This window comes from Diospyros lotus, chromosome 15 (genome assembly GCF_014633365.1).
Source record: "Diospyros lotus cultivar Yz01 chromosome 15, ASM1463336v1, whole genome shotgun sequence".
Lineage (NCBI taxonomy): Eukaryota > Viridiplantae > Streptophyta > Magnoliopsida > Ericales > Ebenaceae > Diospyros > Diospyros lotus.
Genome location: NC_068352.1, coordinates 9,491,694 through 9,513,825, shown reverse-complemented (window position 1 = coordinate 9,513,825; position 22,132 = coordinate 9,491,694). Strand labels below are relative to the sequence as shown.

The 22,132-nt window shown below is 41.6% G+C and overlaps 1 protein-coding gene across 9 annotated transcripts in view; it reads right to left on the bottom strand.

Moving 5' to 3' along the window:
* Positions 1–706: 706 nt before the first annotated feature.
* LOC127792047 (uncharacterized) overlaps positions 707–22,132 on the bottom strand; it is a 73,818-nt gene continuing 52,392 nt past the window's right edge. For 3 of the 9 annotated variants that reach the window (XM_052322348.1, XM_052322349.1, XM_052322351.1), the window contains 7 exons: positions 13,423–13,562; positions 12,606–12,866; positions 11,220–11,394; positions 10,922–11,005; positions 10,587–10,815; positions 10,037–10,230; positions 707–2,455 (listed from right to left, as the gene is read on the bottom strand). In XM_052322348.1, the coding sequence (XP_052178308.1) occupies positions 2,273–2,455; positions 10,037–10,230; positions 10,587–10,815; positions 10,922–11,005; positions 11,220–11,394; positions 12,606–12,866; positions 13,423–13,562 (1,266 nt within the window). In that variant the 3' untranslated portion in view covers positions 707–2,272. Of the gene's footprint in view, positions 2,456–10,036; positions 10,231–10,279; positions 10,346–10,586; positions 10,816–10,921; positions 11,006–11,219; positions 11,395–12,605; positions 12,867–13,422; positions 13,563–22,132 lie in introns of those variants that run through there. The other 6 variants (XR_008021057.1, XR_008021056.1, XM_052322347.1 and 3 more) reach the window with 6 other exon arrangements.

Genomic DNA, 22,132 nt, shown 5'->3' with positions numbered 1-22,132 from the left:
TGTGGTGTGTTCAATTAGCCCATTTAATGCTTCCTTCATTTTCTTGGTTCTTGACCTTGTCATTGAACTTCCATAGATGCTTAACGGATCTTGTGAGGCTTTAACAATCTGATTCACATCATCATAAGTGATGAAAAAGCTGGGGCATGTGACGACAACCATAAAACCTCAATAAGATCTACGAGTCTAAGGCAACTCAGGAGGTCAAAACATGACCCATGCCTTTAGTCATGGCACAGGTAGTAATAGCACCCACTAGTCTTAAAGCTTTAATTTCTTAACAAGACATTTCATTCTGCATTTATCCCTTATTTATGCAATTTTTCATGTATAGCTGCTTTACTCACCAAAAGTTGGGACAAACCGACACCCCTGAGACAATCAAATCGGGGAATCAAGTTTTCTTTGTATATATGTGTGCGCAGGTGCGTAGGTACTCACAAAACGTATAACTCCTGCTTGAGGCAATTACAATTCTGTGTACAATTATCGGTTCATAGGCAATAAGGTGGTACTCCACTCTTACACCATAGTAAGGCACCTGATGGACACTCTCGCAACCATCCATGGTTAAACCTTTCTGATGGAGACTCTACAGGTTTTGGTGTCTTCTCTCCTACATTTTGCAAGGGCATGCGCTGGACAGACAAATTCTTAGGCTCCTTAGTGACGAAAAAGTCAGAGCACACGACGACAACCGTCAAACCCCGACAAAATCTGCGAGTCTAAGGCAACCCTAGAAGTCAAGACATGCCTGTCCCCCTAGTCACACAGTGAAGGCAATGATACTACCTACTGGCCACATTGAATGTGCATGTACTCATAAAATGAACAAGTATCCTCCAAGATGGTAAAGCCCCATGACTTTCACACAAGTAATTATTGGCAATTAGGTACTGTTTCTAAACACTTAGTTTCTTATTGAATATCATATGTGCATACCAAGCCAACCTACATCCAAGTCTTCGGGGCATCGAGTAGCTAGAGACATTATACTCTTTCCTTTGTCTTGCAGCCAAAGGCAAGAGTATAAAGCTATTGTTATGGGATGCCCCAAAAAAATTACAACCAAAAATCTACAAAAAATCCCAAAAGTATCTGAGAAAATCGAAGACCTGAATGACCTCGAAGAATCTTCTAGGCAAGAATCTTTCGGAGACACTTCGGAGTCTCCGGGCCAACCAGGACCTTAAGCTCAGCTAAGCCCAAGACTCATCCGAAGAGTCTTTCGGGCCCAAACTACCTGATGACTCTAAAGAGTTTTTGAGAAAACCCATCAATAGGATACTCTTCAAGGCATTCCATCCCTAAAGACACCTTTAGGCCCTCCAGCCTCATTCGCAACTTCCTTGCTCAAAGAGTCTTCCAAGGCAAATTAGCATGCCACATGTCACATGGCCCCCACCATTAGTGCCTATAAGTAACCTCGGGTATGCGCCAAATAAGAAGGGAGAGGACCCAGGTCTAGAGCCCGAAGACTCATACACATCACACTCCAAACCTACCAGGAGACTCTCATATGAAGATACTCACCCGAAAACTCATACAGTATACATACACACATACTTTATTCTATACCATGGCATCACCTAATGTAGGCAACAAAGAGCCCGTGTGGGGGAGCTCCTTATGTGTCTTTTAACTATTTGTGTGTTGTAGACCCATTCAAAGACTAGACAACCAAAGACTTGAGTTATCGAGGAGCAAGGCCCCTGAAGACTCCTCAAGCCTTCTGAGACTCAAGGCACCCTTTTTGCTCTCCTGAACAATGGATTGAGCCATACTTCAATCAGACAATTGTTAACCCCTCTTGCTATTACAAACCTTATTCCTCACCTCCTCGCCAGGACTCTACCAAACTATTTCTAAAACATAAATTTAGTCGTCGTATTCTACCAACCAAAAAAAAAGAGCATTTCTTCTTTTATTGTAAAAACTTAGTAAAAGCATTTCTTTCACAACATGAAAAGCACTCCTAGGGCATTTTTCTTCCTAACCAACACGAACAATTCTACTCGTGTGGCATGTTGCATGGCAACTTCATTACTCTTTTTAGTAATATTAGGTAATATTATTTAAAAGTAACATTATCTTAGTAAAAAACACAAACTTACTTCTGTCCTAATTTCATATAATAGAGATTGCTAACAATGCCCAAGACATGTAGTCAACCACAAAGTTGCAATAATCATAACACCCAAATGGATTCCTGAGGTAAAGTCTGGGTCCCTTTTTGTTTTCAGATCAAACAACTCATTATATAAAGCTCCTTTCAAATTTTCTTAGCAATTAACGCTACATTCCTAGGTGACAATTTCGGATCAAAAACAGGCAACATTACTGCTTCCATGGCATTGCCTTGTTCCTGGAGGAACAATAATCTATCGAGCAGAAGAAGTGTTTCTGAAACAGGCCCCAGTGCAGCCCGAAGAGACCAAAAAGGCCCTATGAGCTCCTGCATCAAAATGACATAAAATATTTTTCAGTAGTTCCAAGAGAATAATCATACAACTCAACAAAAAAAAAATTACTGAACAGATGCCTCACAAAGCAAATGCTACAACTGTGAAACATGGTATTGCTCAACGAAAAAGGGATAATGCATGCTATAATCTACACACCCAACAGATACAATCAATAGAAAAGGCATAGAAACCAGCCATCCACCTGATAATTACCGAATTTACAGCAGGCAACAGACTCGAATGAATCTTTAGAGTGCACCACAAATCTGGTTACTAGTTGTCTTAGTTCCCCAAGTTGGTGTAAGACAATGAATTACCACGAACCATTGGTATAGAGCCGCCATTACACGTTATTGCGTGGAAAGGGACAACAGCTGTCCAGAGGAGGTCAGAAAGAAAATTCCAGCGCAGTGTCAACTAGGTTAAGAAGGTGAATGAACTCTCCATTTTTCTGTATCTGTTGGGCAACATAAGAGAGGTCATAGCAAACTCCTCAAGAAATCCAGGGTGGGAGTGCTAGATCATCCAGTAGGATCTGGGGAGAGATTAGAAGGATCTCCTAGGTGGTTAGAGAAAGGTTCTAGACTGACGTGGTAGAATTGGTCCACACCTGGATACCCTTTAGTCTCTCTCTTGTAACTAGTCATGGTTGAGTACCTTGGGGAGGACTGGCACACCTGCAACAAACCCACCAGTTTCTTGAGACCAAACCACAAGACCAGGTAGCACCAAATGTAAGGAAGCATTGGAATCCTTCCTCAGCATTATAAGTGTTGGAAGTTGACCACTAACTCAACTTGGTGAGTTGTGTGAATCCCAGAGGAGTACCATCCGCTAGAGTTGAGCAAGCAAGTCCAGGCCACCTTAGACCAAGTGAGTGGGTATGTTAAATTTTTATTTGTGAACTTATTTATAAGCCAATCACTTAATTCAGAGATGTCAGCATTACCAAATCCTAGGGGCCAATCGGCCCATTTTGGTTCATCAACAGTACTCCAAAAGTGTTAGTCATTGGTTTGGACCAAATTTAGTATCATTTGGTGCTCAGACATCTTAATTTTATTTCTGTCCACGATCAAACCTATTTGACAGTGATTGATGTGGGTTTTTCATGCCCAATGATTGGCAACTATCCTTCTGGAATTCTGTTCCCAAAAGAACAAGGATCAATCAAAAACGAATGATGATAGCATGTGGCAGGCGATCCACTTGCAGCAAGCTAAAGAGCAGGCCACTACCAGAGAGGGGCAGGGCAGAAGGAGGAGCCAAAGACAGAGGAGGGCACTGGCAAGACTTCCGGATTGAAGACAGGAGGGGATTAAAGAAGAATCAAATGGTGAAAGAGGTGAAGAGTCGCTGTTTTGTAATAAGTGGATCTTACAGAAGCTGTTAGGAGAGCATGCGCAATTTTGTTATAATCTAACAATTACCACTTTACCCATGTCGGTTAGGAGAAGGAATAAGAGACCTGGTCTTGTAAAAGAATGGAAAATAAATGAAAATTTAATTCACTTTCTCGCATTTCCTCTCTTTTCCGATCTCTTCACAGTTTTCTTTTTTATTTTCTGTTCTAATCTCTCCTTCAACTCCCTGGAAAGTCCCTGAATACTGAATATTAAAGGTAATCACTGCCTCACATGAGATCCTATCAAATGTGGGGTATCATTCAACTGTTAGGAAATTCTGCTATGATGCTTCAGTTGTTGATTTCTTTTCTTCTTTTTCTTTTTGCTAGATGAGCATTAGCTGTTGATACCTTTCATTTAAATATACCATGACTCAACTTATTTGTAACCCCCCCCCCCCCCCCCCCCCCCGTCCTCCACAGCTGCCACAGCAGCGATGGAATCAGAACATGTAATACATTGCAGAGGGCACCGTTACTGGTTTCCTATTGTGACATGCAAACAGTCGCACCCTTTGCATCTGGCAATTATTGGCTGACAGGAAAAGAATGAAATCTTGTACCCAGGTACAACATTTTCTAGGATAGCATAAAATGCCAAGCATTGGATGATTATTATCATCTTACAGGACAAATCAAGTAGATCGCATCTTTTTTCCTTGGGCTTGTGGCAGGGTTTGGAAAGAAACCGATAGGAACCCGATTGAATTCCAAAAAAACAATCCACTATCAATAGTTCCAATTCTTTACAGCAGCAAAACAAGAATGAAACAGGGCATTCGAGAGGCCCTAACTCTCCCAAATCACTATCAAAATTCAGCTACCTCACTCTCCCTCCTCCCTTCCTACTTATACCACTCCCGGACCCCACTCTAACTGAATTCCTCATTCACATGCTGATTATTCCCTCAACAGTGTGAATTACAACTCTACCCCCATGCGCACATGCTGGTTGTTACACTTGCATGTGCGAACCGCCCCCTACTCTCATCTTCATGCCTTCGGCTGCTTGATGCGTCTTTGATAGGTTCGGTGCACCGACGGCCTATCATTACTCCCCTCTCGGACTTTCACCTTGTCCTCAAGGTGAAAAGCTAGAAACTGTTGCTGAATCATGTTGTAGGGCTCCCAAGTTGCCTCTAACGGTGGTAAACCTTTCCACTGGATCAAAATATCCAACCCTCATAAGTTAGAACCCTTCCCAGGCCAAACTCCCAACACTGCCTCTGGCTCAACCTTCAGTTCTAAGTCAGCCTGCAATTGGAGGGGAATTTGCGCCCTTGCGCCCACCTCACCCTTGGCCTCTCTCAACTGGGACACATGGAAAACCGGGTGGACATGGTAGTGGGCTGGTAATTTAAGTTTATAAGCCATCAGTCCCACCCTCTGTTCAATTTCAAATGGCCCACAGTACCTAGGAGCCAGCTTCTCATTAGGGCGGGCAGCTAGGGACTTCCTTCTATACGGCCTTAGTTTCAAGTAGACAAAGTCACCAACCATAAACTGCACATCCCGTCTTCTCCGGTCAGCCCCCCTTTTCATGATTGCTTAAGCGCATACTAGCTGGTCTTTGAGCTCTTCCAATGCTAAATCTCGCTCCAACAGTTGTTCTTCTACTGCAGATACCTGCGTTGAGCCCTTGTCAAACCTGATCAAGGTTGGTGGTTCCCTCCCATAAACAGCTTGGAAGGGAGTAACCTTTGAAGCAGTGTGGTATGATGTATTATACCACAATTCAGCCCATGGCAGCCACACATACCACCCCATAGGTCTTGCTGATGCAAAACAGCGCAAGTAAGTCTCTAGGGTCCGGTTGAGGACCTCTGTTTGCCCGTCCGTTTGCGGGTGGTAGGCCGTACTACGATTGAACTTAGTACCTTGAAGTCGAAACAACTCCTCCCAAAAACGACTCATAAACACCTTGTCTCGATCCAAAACAATAGTCCGAGGCATACCGTGCAGCCGCACTACTTTTACGAAAATACCAGCCACTACTCCTGCTGTAAATGGGTGTTTGAGACCAATAAAGTGGCCATATTTGCTGAGCCTATCTACAACCACAAGTATAGAATTCATATGGCCCGATCTCGGCAACCCCTTAATAAAATCCATAGCTATATCATTCCAAATCTGGCTAGGAACCGGAAGAGGCTGTAAAAGACCCCCTGGGGTTAAAGCCTCATACTTATGTTGCTGGCAAATGTGACACTTTCCCACATGGTAGCGTATGTCCCGCTTCATACCCACCCAGTAAACACTCGCTGCAATTCGTTTATATGTCTTTAGGAACCCGGAATGACCTCCTACACTACCATTATGACCCTCATGGAGCACCAAAGGAATTAGGGAAGAACCCTTAGGCAGGAACAGCCGCCCTTTATAGAGGAGCTGGTTACCCACCAGCTGAAAATCCGAGTTGTAAGCAGGATCCGCCCGTAACTTTTGTATGATGTCCTGTAAAGAAGCATCTTTCGCCACCTCTTGGACCAGCTGATCGAGTTGCACCACCTTTGGAATCGTTAATGCGAATAGAGATGCTGGTTGATTAATTCTCGAAAGGCCATCTGCAGCCTTGTTTTCCAACCCCGACCGGTAGTGTATCTCAAAATGAAAGCCCATCAATTTCAGCATCCATTTTTGATAATCCACACCATTCACTGCTCAAACAAAAACTTTAAGCTTTTTTGGTCTGTTCTTACTATGAACTTCCTTCCCCAGAGATAATGTCTCCATTTCTGGACTGCAAACACCATGGCCATCAGCTCCCTTTCGTAAGCCGAATTGTTCCTCTCCGATGGTTTAAGAGCATGGCTATAGTATGCAATCGGTCTAAGATTCTGCATCAACACCGCCCCTAACCCATGCCCTGAAGCATCGGACTCAATTATGAAGGGTTGATCGAAGTCCGGTAGTGCAAGAACTGGCAACGACACCATTGCTGTTTTGAGCTGCTGGAATGCTCGTTCAGCCTCTCCATCCCAACGAAAATTGTTCTTCTTTAATTTCTCGGTGAGGGGCCAAGCCAACTTGCCATAATCCTTTACAAACCTCCTATAGTAACCCGTAAGACCAAGGAATCCCCGCAATTCCTTCAAGGTAGTAGGCGCAGGCCAGTCCAACATGGCTTGCACCTTGCAACGATCAGCCGACACGCCTTGCTGGGAGATGATATGGCCCAGATATTCGACCTCCAACTGCCCAAAGGAACATTTCTTCTTGTTGGCATACAACTGATTTGCAGCCAGCACCTTGAGCACACAACGCAAGTGCTGCAAATGTTGGTCAAAATTTTGGCTATAAATTAAAATATCATCAAAAAAATACTAACACAAACCGACGCAAATACTCCCTGAATACATCATTCATTAAAGATTGGAAGGTGGCCGGGGCATTCGTCAATCCGAAAGGCATGACGAGGAATTCATAGTGGCCCTCATGTGTTCGAAATGCGGTCTTTGGTTCGTCTCCAGCCTTGACTCGAATCTGGTGGTAACCAAATTTGAGATCCAATTTTGAAAAAACCTTCGCGCCATGTAGTTCATCCAGCAATTCATCAATGACTGGAATAGGAAACTTGTCTGGAACTGTTACCTTGTTGAGAGCCCGGTAATCTGCACAAAACCTCCATCCCCCATCCTTCTTTTTAACAAGCAACACCGGGCTAGAAAAAGGGCTAACACTTGGTTTAATAATACCAGCTGCCAACATCTCACGTACCATCTTTTCAATCTCATTCTTTTGAAGATATGGGTAACGGTAAGGTCGAACACTAACCGGGGAAGTGTCGGGTAGGAGATTGATGGCATGATCTTTATTTCTGGTAGGTGGCAGTCCCTCCGGGTTGGAAAAAACTCCTCCAAACTCAGCCAATAATTCCTCCAAGCTTCGAGGCAGTCCCACCTTGCATTCGGCAGCCACCTCTCCAATTTCCAGCAGCACTCCCTCCCCATTCTCTTTAAATGCCTTCATCATAGCTTTTAGGGAGACTAATGTCTTACTTAAGCTAGGATCACCCTGCAATGTCACTGCCATTCCTCCCACTGGAAACTTCATGGTCAGATTCCTCCAATCCACTCTCATCTTCCCCACCGAAGCCAGCCACTTCATGCTAAGAATGACATCAAAACTTCCTAACTCAAGGGGAAGAAAATCTTCCACTATCTGTAGGTTATCCAGTGTCAGTTTCACCCCCTTGCACACTCTTGCTCCCTGTATAGCCAACCCAGTTCCCATTATCATCCCATACCCAGTCGTCTCTGTCCTCGACAAACTCAAGCGTTGCACCAATTCGGATGCGATGAAGTTGTGAGTTGCACCGCCATCCACCAGAACAACCACTGGCTGCCCTTCTATGAGTCCCCTTAGCTTCATCGTTTGAGGTGTAGTTAATCCCACCACAAAATTCATGGATAATTCAATCACCTCTCCCCCATATTCCAACCCTTTATCGCCCCCCTGCACTTCTTCTTCTTCTGCCGCAGCCTCGCCTATTTCTTCGTCATAGATCATCAACACTTGAAGCTCTTTGTGCTTGCACCTATGGCCAATTGAGTATTTCTCATCGCAGCGGAAGCAAAGGCCCTTCTCCCGCCTTGCCTTCCACTCAGCCTCACTAAGCTTCTTGAAATGAAAGTTTCCCCCATTACCAGCGAGGTGAATCCTAAGGCCTGGCTGATTTACAGACTTTTGGGAGGAACCCAAACTTTTTGCTGGAACCAGTGACATCTGACCTGCAATCGCGGTTGCTGTGGAATACCCGCTCCTGGTTGGTCCGGTTGCCCGATGGCAATTCTGAAGAGCTACGTTCTTGTCCTCAATGTTCTGGGCCATGACCATAATTCGATCGAGCCCCCGCGGTTGTAACACCCTGATCTCAGCTCTTATCTCTGGGGTGAGGCCGTTGAGGAATTGGCCTTCCAAAAATGCCTCAGGAACATCAGGCACTGCCGTGGCCATGGTCTCAAACTTCAAGTGATACTCCTTCACCGACCCCTCCTGCCGAAGAACCAAGAAACGCTCCTCTAGCAACCCCTCCTGAGTGGGGCGAAACCGGCCCAGAATTCCTTGCTTCAGGCCTTCCCAGTTCCGAATTCCTCTTCGCCTTGTCTCCCATTGGAACCAAGACAGTGCTGCTGCTTCGAAACATAGGGCTGCAGATTCTATCTTCTCCTCGTCCATTAGTTGGTTGACAGCAAAATACCTTTCAGCTCGAAAGATCCACTCATCCGGATTTTCTCCTTCGAAAATGGGCATCTCCAGTCGTCTCCCACGTAAGTCCGACCGATACCCACCCCCGATACCCCTCTCTGAGTCGCAACCCCCCACCACCCCAGGAGTTACTTCGGAATCCATGGTGAATTCCGAAGGTCCTTCTCACTCCTTGGACTTGTTCTTTCTCTCCCGCTCCAGTTCATCCCGCTTCGTTCGCAAGAAAGCAAACTGTTCAAGCATCACCGCTACATTGCGCTCCACCGTCTGGACGTTCCCTCTAATGTCGTCAACTCCCCTTTGTACGCCTTCCATCTTCGACTCCAACTCACCCACTCTCTCCGTCAAATTCACCATCAGGTTCGGAATGGCTCTGATACCAAATTGATAGGAACCCAATTGAATTCCAAAAAACCAATTCACTATCAATAGTTCCAATTCTTTACAGCAGCAAAACAAGAATGAAACAGGGCATTCGAGAGGCCCTAACTCTCCCAAATCACTATCAAAATTCAGCTACCTCACTCTCCCTCCTCCCTTCCTACTTATACCACTCCCGGACCCCACTCTAACTGAATTCCCGATTCACATGCTAATTATTCCCTCAGCAGTGTGAATTACAACTCTACCCCCATGCGCACATGCTGGTTGTTACACCTGCATGTGTGGACCGCCCCCTACTCCCATCTTCATGCCTTCGGCTGCTTGATGCGTCTTTGATAGGTTCGGTGCACCGGCGGCCTATCAGAAACAAGATCTCATAAACTTGAAAACTTCCTATCCTCTCCTATGCAAGCCAGAATCAGCATCTAGTCCAACAAATTCATCAAAACTAACAAAAACATTGAGAATTTAAAGGAACAAAAATTTGGTAATTCACAGTGTCACAAGCAAAGCAAAATGGTTGCATATATATAATTTAAGGGAAAAGGAAATGGAAATAGGTAAGAGAACTTACAACAAAAGGCTCTGTCTCCTTCCATAATCCAGCCAAATTGATTTCCTTCAGATGATGGAGACCGAGTCGCCGCACTCCAGACTGGCAGAAATTCTCGAAAAGCAAATATTTATCAACATGTTTAGCCTCTTCAATTTCAGCATTTCCATTAGGAGGAAAACCATGAAACAAGGCATCAGTGCTGAAGGCTGAGCCTACAGAACCAGAAGTGCCACAATATGTTAAGAGTAGAATAGCAAGTACCAGAACCAGTAATCTGGCCCAAGAATAATCATCCCGCAGCAACCGTCATATATTAGGATCTGCAATCTAAATGAATCCAACAAAACTTTTTTAAGCTGGGAGGCATCAAACTGAGCCCAGTCCTACTTAAAAGCAAACTGCTCACTCATTCCAGCCTGCAGTTTGTAAGACACATACAAGATCTACTGCTTTTTTCCTAATATGCAGGGGAAGGAAAGGGAAGGGAAGCATGTGTGGATGTGTCTGTTACAGCCAAACATCTATATAAAATTATTAAATGGTCCAATAAAGATTCAAAGTGAATTACCTTTCTTCTTGGGTATTCCTGCTTCAGCAGAGTTAATGGTAAGACAATTTCCTTCTTTAAAGTTTTTCCCAGATGATGAATCAGAGGACCTTATGTTTTCATGCTGCAGATAAGACTCTAGGGTCCTACGATTTTGTCGACGACGCAATGCTTTCCCTTGACGCCCAATTGCAGGACTAGTTATCAAAATTTCTGGATAATATCGAAGAAGAACCTTCAAGATACTGAACTGATTAGTGAAACTAAATAAAATGAGTAGAAACAAACAAACCACACACACACACAAAAGTTCTAGAAAGATTAAGAAATGTGAACCAACAAAAAAAAAAAAATACCATTTGGAAGGCAGCACGTAAAGAATGCAACTCAAAATTATGAAGACCAGCATCTGATCCCAAGTCTTTCCATCTTTCTGCACTCTGAACAAGAAAACAACTTTAAGTGTATACCATAGCCAAAAGATTGATAAATGAGTTTCCTTGGAGATAAATTGTGGCCCAAAAATTAATCCAAAAAAGAATGCCGAGTTGAACAATAAGTGCTTGGGCGCTTCAGAAAATATTCTCTCAATAAGATAGATAATACCAGGGAGTAAACATATTAATCTGGAAGGAATACATGGCTTGCTTGTACCTGACAGGCAAGATCACGCAAGTTTTTCCCGAGTAAAAAACCAGCATGTTTAACACCTTTACTCATTGGAAAGCCACACTGGGAATCACCAGTATTGGCCCCTTCCTCAGACAGCAAATTGTAACAACAACCAATGCTAATCACTGCTTTAACTTCACTGCACTCCAAAAAGGTCCTGACAAAAGAATAATCCCTTAAATTGGGCCAAAAAGTATAAGCAAGTTCTTCCCCATAATAAAACGACCATGCAATAGGAAAATTACAGCAAAACTATAGGGCTTTGTCATAACTAAAGAATAATGATAAAACATAATTACCACATTATAACAAAAATGCTGGGACCAAAATGATCAACATAATCATTTCTGTTCTATTTCAAATCATTACAAATCAATGCTAAAACTTTTGGAGGCACTATATGTTACTGAGTAAGCTGAGTGGTTCTTCAGCACGTAGCAGAGCAGCTTTTAGGAGAAGAAGTCCCTCCCTCACTCCTTCCCTCTCTACCAAATTCTCCTAGCGTCTTCAGTACATTAGCCTAAGGTGCACTGACAGTGATAGAAATAAGGAACACCATTCCTCGGCCAATAGATAGGACAAAATGGATGAGGTGACTGATATAGCTTTTAATACGCTTACTAGCTGCAGAGGTGTAATTCCTGCTAAGTAAGCTAAGTGGCTCTTCAGCAGGTAGCACAGCAGCTTTTAGGACAAGTCCCTCCCTCACTCTTTTAGGCAAGTGTCTTATGAATCACCTCATATGACTTGAGTCATGATACTCGGGAAAATAAACAGGAATTTAACAGTCATCTGGAGGATCTTGTGTTATCTACTTGTACTTAGGGAGAACTATCATGTCATGTGGAGCTTCCATGTTTGCCATGTCAGTGCCACTGTACATGCATCCACACAAACCTTAATTTCATTTCTCTAGAATTGTCCACCTTCACGATCCTGTTTAGAATATATTGTCAACCAAAAAACAGATGCTGGCTTTAAGCCATTTGTTGGAGTTTACATCTCAAGACACAAATGCTAGAACATAAACCTTGAAACTACGTTATTCTTCTTAAGAACCAATCAATGTGATTCCCTATAATTAGGGTTTTCATTTAAAATAAATCTACTCTGCATCTCTAATCTCTTTTCCTAACACCTTATTCCTTCATCTCGTCTTTTTCTATAAATTATCCTCAACTTTAGTGAACTAAAACACACTCCAAGTCTTTACTCTTTGTACTGATCTTTCCAGAAAATTCATAAATGCCTTGAACATGTCATACTGGATCGATACTATCTATTATGTGATAGTGTAAAACACTCCAGGAGCGAGTGACAATATAAACATTAAAAAGAAAACAGAGGCTAGTATATGTTGATGCTCACCTAAGCATTGTGACTGATAGATCTCCACAGGCATGAAGTCCAACAAGAAGCAATGAAGACTTACTACCTTCAGAAAAAGAAGAAGAAGGAACTTTGCTGTTAGAAAATGCTCGAGGTTGTTCACGTGCAAGTTGTCTATCCAGATCTGAATGTTCAATGTCATCTTTTTGCAGTAAGGCGTAACTCAGTGCTTTCAACATGTCAGTGGACAGTACTCGGCATGTGACTGTCTTAGGTATGCTTAAGTTTGTCTCTTCCAATCTAGCAAAAGAACAAGTACAGTCAAAAAGTGCAAGGCATACACAAATTGCATCAGAGATATTGGACACTTAGATGACAGTGAACAAATGATTTTACAGGACAGCTTGCAACTTAAACCCTAGCTTTGCACAAGTTAAGCATATGATAAAATCTAACATGTCAAATTGTCACAACTAACTGATGTGGTTAGTAGACATCCAGATCATGATTGATCAAATGGGGAGAGAAAAAAAAAAAAACAAAAACCCTAAGAGGTAGAAGGTAGCCTATTCAAGAATTATAATTGTATGCAAATAAAGTTCATATTTTAGCACGTGGGTGCATGGTTCAATAGTATAGATAATCTGTGTGAATTTCCCAGAAAATGGGTTTGTAACAGAACAGTTAGGATAACTATCATGGTTGAGGTAGCATAAACCATGTTGTGGCTAGCATGAGAAAAATAGAATCTAGCTGCCACTCACTTTGACAATGTGCAACTTCAGTTACCCGAGGAAAAAAATATATAAAAAACAGAACAAGAGATGTTTCAACTTTAGTTGATTCCTTCACATACTTAGAATTACGCATCTTAGCAGCATAATGTTTTTTGATTCGCTCAGCCCGAGCATCTGTAATTCTTCCATGATGAGAACAAGCATCTATTGCAATTACAGAGAGCTGGTACTCAAAGCCAAGTACTTGAGCAAGATAACCCTAAAAAAACAACCAAATGGATATAGGTGTTGAAGTCAAGAATGAAATAATTATCATAATAATGCAATGTAAATAACATTCTCATTGACTTTTCCCAACAAATAAAGATCCTTAGTCAGAAGCACCAAGGCATCAACTTTGCTGCTTCAATTCTAATTTTATTTTTCTTTTGAATAAATTATATTGACTATGCCAGAGATTTAGTCTGAAGAAACAGATCATACCATCATGTTTCAAAAATTACACTGACTACCCTTACATAATGAAAGTTATTGTTCGAGAATCACAGGAGTACAGTTGGAACTAATAATGGGAAGGTCGAAAAATGACAGGAAATTATGGCAGCAGATTTACTGGGCAAGCATTGGGAAATACAGCCCTTTGATAGACAGCTTTTATGTTCTGTATGTATGCTGTAGAATATATAATTTCCATGTACACAGTTTCCATTTTTTACGATTCCTATTCTGTATTGTTGGAATATTGGAAATAGAAGACTTACTCAGCTAATTGGCTCACCATTGAATACAGAAGATTATGTTTCCTAATGTAGATATGGAATGTACAGTTGTTGTTTTTCTGTATTAATTAGTTGCCTAATTAGTTAGTTTCCTAATTGTATATGTTTCCTTAATAGCTAGTTTCCTTGGAAGATAGATTGATAGTGTCCTTATAAAGGTGTCAAGACTCACCTTAAATATGATTGTAATTCTACGCTGTGAATGCATGAGAACTTCGAGAATTCCTACACACATCTTCTAGTTTATATAAATAAGAGGAGGAGCCGTGAGGTAGGCAGTCTCCTACCATTTCATTCTAGTCTAATTGCCTAATATTCTAACATGGTATCAAAGCCACAATTAGGCTAGACCTAGGGAGGCACAATCTGAGTAGAATGTCGCAAGAAGAGGTTCGGTCCACTGGTGTAACAGGCAACACAGAATTCTGTGAAGAAGTCAAAGCAGCAATGCCTGCTGATAATCCATCTCTTTTGATAAGCCCGGTGAAGCTGGATGGAAGCAACTACCTGGCATGGTCATGCTCCTGCAAGCTGTTCATCAAGGCAAGGGGATTGGAAGATTATATCACTGGAGTGAAAGGTAAGAAGCCTACTTCTGATGATATCAGTGCTCGAAAATGGGAGACAGATAATTCCCTTGTAATGTCTTGGCTGATAATTCGATGCAGCCAAGCATTGCAAAAGGGTACTTACTATTGGATACTGCATGGTGAAGAAATCCGATAGAACAATAAAAAACTATCATACTCTTCTCCATTAACAGCTAGGAAGCTTTGGGCAACACTTTAGTCATTATATCAGCAATCTGATTTTCTGAAGAGCAATGAGCCAACTTAATTTCGCCAAGTTTTGCAGCTTCTCTAATAGCATTAAACTTGACATTTATGTGCTTTGTTCTCCCATGCTGAACTGGATTCTTTGTCATGGCAATGGCTGACTTGTTGTCCACCCACATCACAGTTGCTTCATTTAAATTTTGTCCCAATTCTGACAGAATATTTCTTAACCATATTGCTTGATTTGCTGCACTGGCAGCAGAAATATACTCAGCTTCAGCTGAGGATTGGGTCACTACTTCTTGCTTTTGTGAATTCCAGGAGAATACACCACTGCCAAATGAAAAAAACATAGCCTGATGTACTCTTTGAATCTTCTAAACTTCCAGCCCAGTCACTATCTGCATAACCCTAATACTGCTTACTTTCATTCTTCAAATACCATACACCATAATCAGTTGTACCCCTGATGTATCTCAACACTCTTTTGGCTGCACCGAGATGAAATTGGCTAGGAGAATGCATGAACCTAGAGAGCAAACTTGCTGGATACATAACATCAGGTCTTGTAGCTGACAAATACAATAAACTTCCAATTAAGCTTCTGTAGATTGAAGCATCTGATTTGCTTCCATTATCATTCTTGGTCAACTTCTCATTTACTACTAAAGGAGTACTCACAGGCTTTGATCTCTCCATATGGAACTTCTTTAGAATTTCCCAGGCATATTTTCTTTGACAAAGGAATATACCAACTTCATTTTGATCCATCTCCATTCCCAAAAAATACTTCATTTCACCTAGGTCAAACATCTCAAATTCCTTTTCCATACTCAACTTGAATTGATTCAAGGAGTTTAAATCACCACCTGTGATCAAGAGATCATCAACAGATAAAGAAACAATGAGTTCCACTTCACTTCCAGCCCTTTTCACATAGAGAGTTGCTTCACTTTCACTTCTGTTGAACCCTTGTTGCAGAAAATAGGAGTCAATTCTGCTGTACAAGGCTCTAGGAGCCTGTTGTTACGGTAGCTAGCTGATTAGTAAATAAGGGTGTATTTGGGCTACTAGAATGTAAATGACCATTAAGCATAGCTGGCAAAATGTCCCAGCATGCAAGAGTGCGTGAAGCACACCCAGGCACGGGTTGTAACCACGTGTAGGTGCACATGGGCGCGGCCCAACTATTCTTGGTGCCAAAGCTAGCATGATCAATATATATAACTGATCAAGAGCGCCTAAAGGAATATGTTGAATGAATTTGGAAATCAGTTTCCCTGTATCTCTTCTCAAATTCTGATCTCTCTCTTTCTCTCTTTCCCGATTATCTCTTCACTATCGTTCTCGATCCCTTAAGACTATACTGTCAAATTTGAGAATCTGACACCTATTCAAGCCCAGATAAGGCTGTGTAGCTTATAAACTTTTTCTTCACTTCCAACAACTTGAAAGCCTTCAGGTTGTTCAACATAAACATTTTCTTCAAGAAGTCCATTTAGAAATGCAGATTTGACATCTAAATGGTAAATTTTCCAACCCAATTTCGCTGCTAGTGCCACCAAAAGCCTTGCTGTATCATGTCTTCCAACTGGAGCAAAAGTGTCAGTGAAATCCGTACCAAACTGCTGAAAATAACCCTTCACTACAAGTCTGGCCTTTAGTTTGTTCAGAGAACCATCTGGATTGAGTTTGGTTCTATAAACGCACTTAACACCTATTACCTTTTGATCTTCAGGTCTGTCTACTAAGCTCCATGTCTCATTCTTTTCAATCATACCCATCTCCTCCTGCATTGCAAGTCCCCAATCAGCATTACTTGCAGCTTCAACATAGCTAGCAGGTTCAAGTGAAGCCATATGACATCTTTCATAAATTTCTTTGAGAGTTCAAGTTCCTCTAATTGGAGCATCATCAACCATATCAGAATTCTCTTCTTCTGTTGTGACATCTTGTTCTTGGGATATATTTGCCCAATTCAAAATCTTCTTTGAGGCTTCAACTTTCATTTTATTCCAATTCCACTTGGAGAGCTCATCAAATTTGACATTTCTACTGATAATGATTTTTTCAATTTTCAAACTGAAAATTCTATAACCTTTGGTGGTGGTACTATATCCCAAGAAGATGCCCATTTCAGATTTTTTATCTAACTTATCCCCTTTTTTGTTTTGGAACATGAGCATAACACACAACCAAATACTCTAAGGTAATTCACTGAGGGCTTGAATCCATACCATTCTTCAAAGGGAGTGTCATGACCCTAGGGTTTAGCTAGGGTCTTAGAAGTAATTGGAAGGAATTTTGGGGAAGAAATAGAGAAGAATTGAAGAGGGAGATTGAATAGAATTAGGGAGAGAAGGAATGGGAAAGTGGAGAACGAGAGAGAGAGAGAGAGAGAGAAAGAGAGAGAAATTGTAGAGAGAGAAATTAAAATTTCAATTATCATTCAACATGCTTTTTCCCTTCCCTACCAACAGCCTTTTATAGGCTTCCTCTAACAAAAATAACATTCATTTGCTGTAACAACATTACAAAATATCTCCTAACAACTTGCTAAATCTATTACTATAATGCCCTTCTATAGAATCTTGGGTTATGACAATTCCCCTCCCCTTGAGAGAGTTCTTGTCCCTAAGAACTTCAACAATTGGTCACTGTTATTAACCAATTCCAGCTTTCTCAATCCCAGTCATGCCCCTTTCCTTCTTTCTTCTTCTAGGCTTCTTCTTCTTCATGTGTAGGTTCTCAAGATTAATTCCAAGACTAAATTGGCGCAAGACTCCAACAGAAGAAACTTTATCAAGTTTAAGTCTGATGCACCCAAATCTTGCAATGGCTATCCAATTACACTCAATCCCCCCATCCAATACGAGGAAGGATGACATACCTACCTCCATAGCAAGCTCTACTCTATTCCCATTCATCCCATGGCCTTGCTCTGTTTCAACAATATCCACCTTAATCCTTGCCAATGATTTCTCAACGGCTGCCATATGCACTTCATCCTTTCATCTTTTCCCACACGATTTATAGCTTGCTTATTAACTAAATCCTCCGCTTCCTTTAATAATCCTTCATTTTTTAACTGCCAGTTCTGACGAGGTATTAGCTCTTTCCATTGTTGCAAAGCTGGTAGCAAAGCAGCTGTGGCCAAATTCATGTCCAAGTCTCCCAATTTCTTGCTAGCTCCCATCAGTCTTGTTTTCTGATTGACTTCCCCAATCATTTCTTGGTTTGGACCTCCTCGATTATCACCTAGAACATCTTTAATGATGACTACAGTTTCAATTATAATCTCTGGATTCCCTGCAAGTAATTCAGCAACTTGTTTTCCCTTTTGTAGGCTGCAATTCCTCTCTATTTGGACTTCTTTTTCAGCAATATCAGATGATCCATCTGCATTGGCTGCCCTATCAATCTGTTCATTACAGATTCCCTTTGCAGGATGTAATCCATCACCAATATCATCTCTGATGCTGCCAACATCCTTCTTGATATCGTTGCTTAATTCAAAATACCCAAGCACATACTCGGAAGTCAATGATGAATCAGTTTCCCACCTTCTTGTCTTCTCCTTCAGCTTCTCCATTTTAAGAAACTCCTCCTTGTTAAAACTTCCATGATAGTCATCAAAGTATTTGGCGGGAAAACTATAATGATACTCCTTAGATAGTATCATTGCAAACTCTTGCAACTTCTCGCGGAACATTCAACCGAATTCCTTGCACTCTTCATGAATCCCATTGCTTGTTCCTTTGTCCTTGTTGCTGCCAACTGAAAATGTAGCCTCCTTTGGCTGCCATTGAGGCTCCATTTCAGCTGAAAATGAAGCATTCTTCTGCTGCAATTGAGACTCCATTGGACTCCTTCGTGCGCTACTTCCCAAGGCTTCACGAGCAGGACATTGCATTGAAATGCAGCATCCTTCGGCTCCAATTGAGGCTGCTCTCTTACATGAAAATTAACTACTGAAAATGCAGCATCATTCTGCTGCAATTGAGACCCCATTTGTCTCATGTGTGCCCTGCTTCCCATGGTCGACATCTCACGGACATGACACTTAGAAGACCAATACATACCACTATTCTTCAAACAAATTAAACCAAAATTCAAAGCCAAAATTAACCTTTGCTTCCCTTTGCTCACAGTATAGAATTTCGATTGGAATCCTCCGCTTGAAATTACTGCTCCATTATGATCTACCTTAATGAAGTCGGATCAGAATTACCGCAAAGGAGCACCGCAAGTCACAACCCAGAATCACCCATCCAAATTCGTCTTCAAAAATCCACTCCCAGCTGCTCTGAACCTTGCTGGAATCAGATACTGAAATTGCTGGGCTTCTTAGCCAAGACCCAGACCTATTCCCACTTCACGTCATCCCTCCTCGTCGGAATTGGCACCTTCGTCTCCTCAATCCAAATCGATCAGCTGAGCCCCTACACTGTTCGCTATCTACTTGCGAGGAATCACCTGACAGCAATCATCATCGGTAAGCAGAATCGGAAGTCCAAAACCGTTCGCCCGGATTGCTGGACTCGCCTTGAATCCTTCCTCTGGTGCTGCCTATTGACTGGTCGCGATTGATAATGGCCGCGACACCTTCCTCGTCCGCGTCACCAACTACAACGAAACTCTTGTACCAGGCTTCTGTTCTGGTAGCGAGTCTCCTGGCCCTTCGCGTTAACACCAATGGACTTGCTATCAGCTCGGTACTTCTGCACCCGACTTCCAACACCCCGTCTCTGTTGCCGCTGGCCGGAATCGGCTCTGCTCACGATTGCTATGGATTCAACAATCGCCTCCCACCGACTCCTTCTCACCCAATCACCGACCACGGGCTAGAAGACCACCGCACTCCTTGAGTTCGCCTGGGTTACCGAGAATCGTGGCCATATCTCACCTCCACTATCATGGTCGGGTATGAAAATCACTAACTAGATACCATCCTTCGAAGTCGCCTCCAGAAGTCGGCAACACTTTGAGTTTCACAACGTAGCGTATCAACAGCCGATAATCACCGTAGGAACTCACCGATAATCACCGTCGGAACTTGAATCAAAACCACAGCCAAGGATGGACTTCTCTAATACCATTTGTCATGACCCTAGGGTTTAGCTAGGGTCTTAGAAGTAATTGGAAGGAATTCTGGAGAAGAAATAGAGAAGAATTGAAGAGGGAGATTGAATAGAATTAGGGAGAGAAGGAATGGGACAGTGGAGAGAGAGAGAGAGAGAGAGAGAGAGAGAGAAAGAGAGAAAAATTGTAGAGAGAGAAATTAAAATTTCAATTATCATTCAACATGCTTTTTCCCTTCCCCTACCAACAGCCTTTTATAGGCTTCCTCTAACAAAAATAACATCTATGTGCTATAACAACATTACAAAATATCTCCTAACAACTTGCTAAGTCTATTACTATAATGCCCTTCTATGTAATCTTGGGTTATGACAGGGAGTTTTTCCACTCAAGACTCTAGTTGGTAGTATATTCAATAGATAGACTGACGTATTTATAGCCTCATACCAAAACTGCTTGGGAAGGTCCTTCTCATATAGCAGACATCTAGCCATTTCCATCACTGATCTGTTTTTCCTTTCACTCCATTTTGTTGAGGAGTGTAGGGAACAATCAATTGATGTTGTATCCCTTCCTTATCACAAAAATTCTTGAACTCTCTTGAGAAATACTCTAACCCATTATTAGATCTGAGAATTTTCAGTTGGCAGCCAGCTTGCTTCTCAACCATAGCTTTAAATTTTTTAAATTCCATTAGAACCTCAGATTTTTTTTTCAAGAAATAAACCCAACACATCCTAAAGAATCATCAATAAATAACAAGAAATATCTGTTGCCATTCAAAGATGAAATACTGCTGAAATTCGTATGGAACAATAATTGATTCCACTGTATATTGCTTCAATAGTCTAAGGAAATATATATATAATAAATCTCCTAAATAATCTCCAAGAACAACTCCTACTTATCTCCTATTTTCTAGGAATAGATTTTACAATATTTAAACACTAATTTACATATTAGTTTTGTTGTTGATAGCCTTTATCTAGAGCCCATCTCCTCTTTATCTTCCAACACTCCCCCTCAAGCTAGTGGATAGATGTCAATCATTCCCAGCTTGCCTCTCAGTATTTCAAATCCCTGTTTTTGCATGGCTTTGGTCAATATATCAGCTTCTTGATTTTCTGTTGGTACATATGTGAGTCTTATGTCTCTTTGTTCATTTCTTGCTTGACAAAGTGTCTATCGATTCTAACATGCTTTATTCGATCGTGTTGCACTGGATTATTCACAATACTGATGGCCGATTTGCTGTCACTATAAAGAAATTTAGGAGATGATACTGGCATAGATAGGTCTTTCATTAACCATTCTATCCATATTATCTCACAAATACTTTGAGCAATTGCACGATATTCAGCCTTGGCACTACTTCGAGCAACTACCTATTGTTTCTTGCTTCTCCAAGTTACCAAGTTCCCCCATAGCTTGGTACAATACCCTGATGTTGATCTACTATCCTCAATAGATCTTGCCCAATCAGAATCAGCAAAACCACAAATACTTCTATCCTGATTTTTCTTAAAGAATAACCCTTTTCTAGGTGTTCCTTTGAGATACCTGAGGATGTGATAAGCTGTTTCTAGATGTCTCTAAGTAGGGAGATGCATATATTGGCTAATAACACTCACAGCATAGGCAATGTCTGGCCTTGTATGAGATAAATAAATAAATTTCCCTACTAAGCGTTGGTACATTCCTTTATCAACTGGATGCTCTTCCTTTCCTTCTTTATTCTTCCAATTTGGCTCTAGAGGAGTGCTGGCAGGTTTACACCCTAGTTTTCATGTTTCCTTTAAAAGATCTAAGGTGTATTTTCTCTGAGTTATAAATATACCTTCCTTACTTCTCGCCACTTCCAAGCCCAAGAAATATCTCAATTCTCCCAAATCTTTTACTTCAAATGCTTCTCTACGTTGTTGCTTCAATTTCTCTATCTCATGGCGGTTATCACCAGTGATGATAATGTCATCAACATACACTATTAACACCGTTCTTCTGCCATTACTTTCTATCTTTGTAAAGAGAGTATGATTTGCTTGTTCCTGCTAGTATCCTAGTTGATGTAATATATCACTGAATCTTTTGAACCAAACCCTAGGAGATTGTTTGAGGCCATACAATGATTTTTTCAACCTGCACACCTTGCCTTTAGCATAATTTTCTTCAAAGCCCGGGGGTATTCTCAAGTA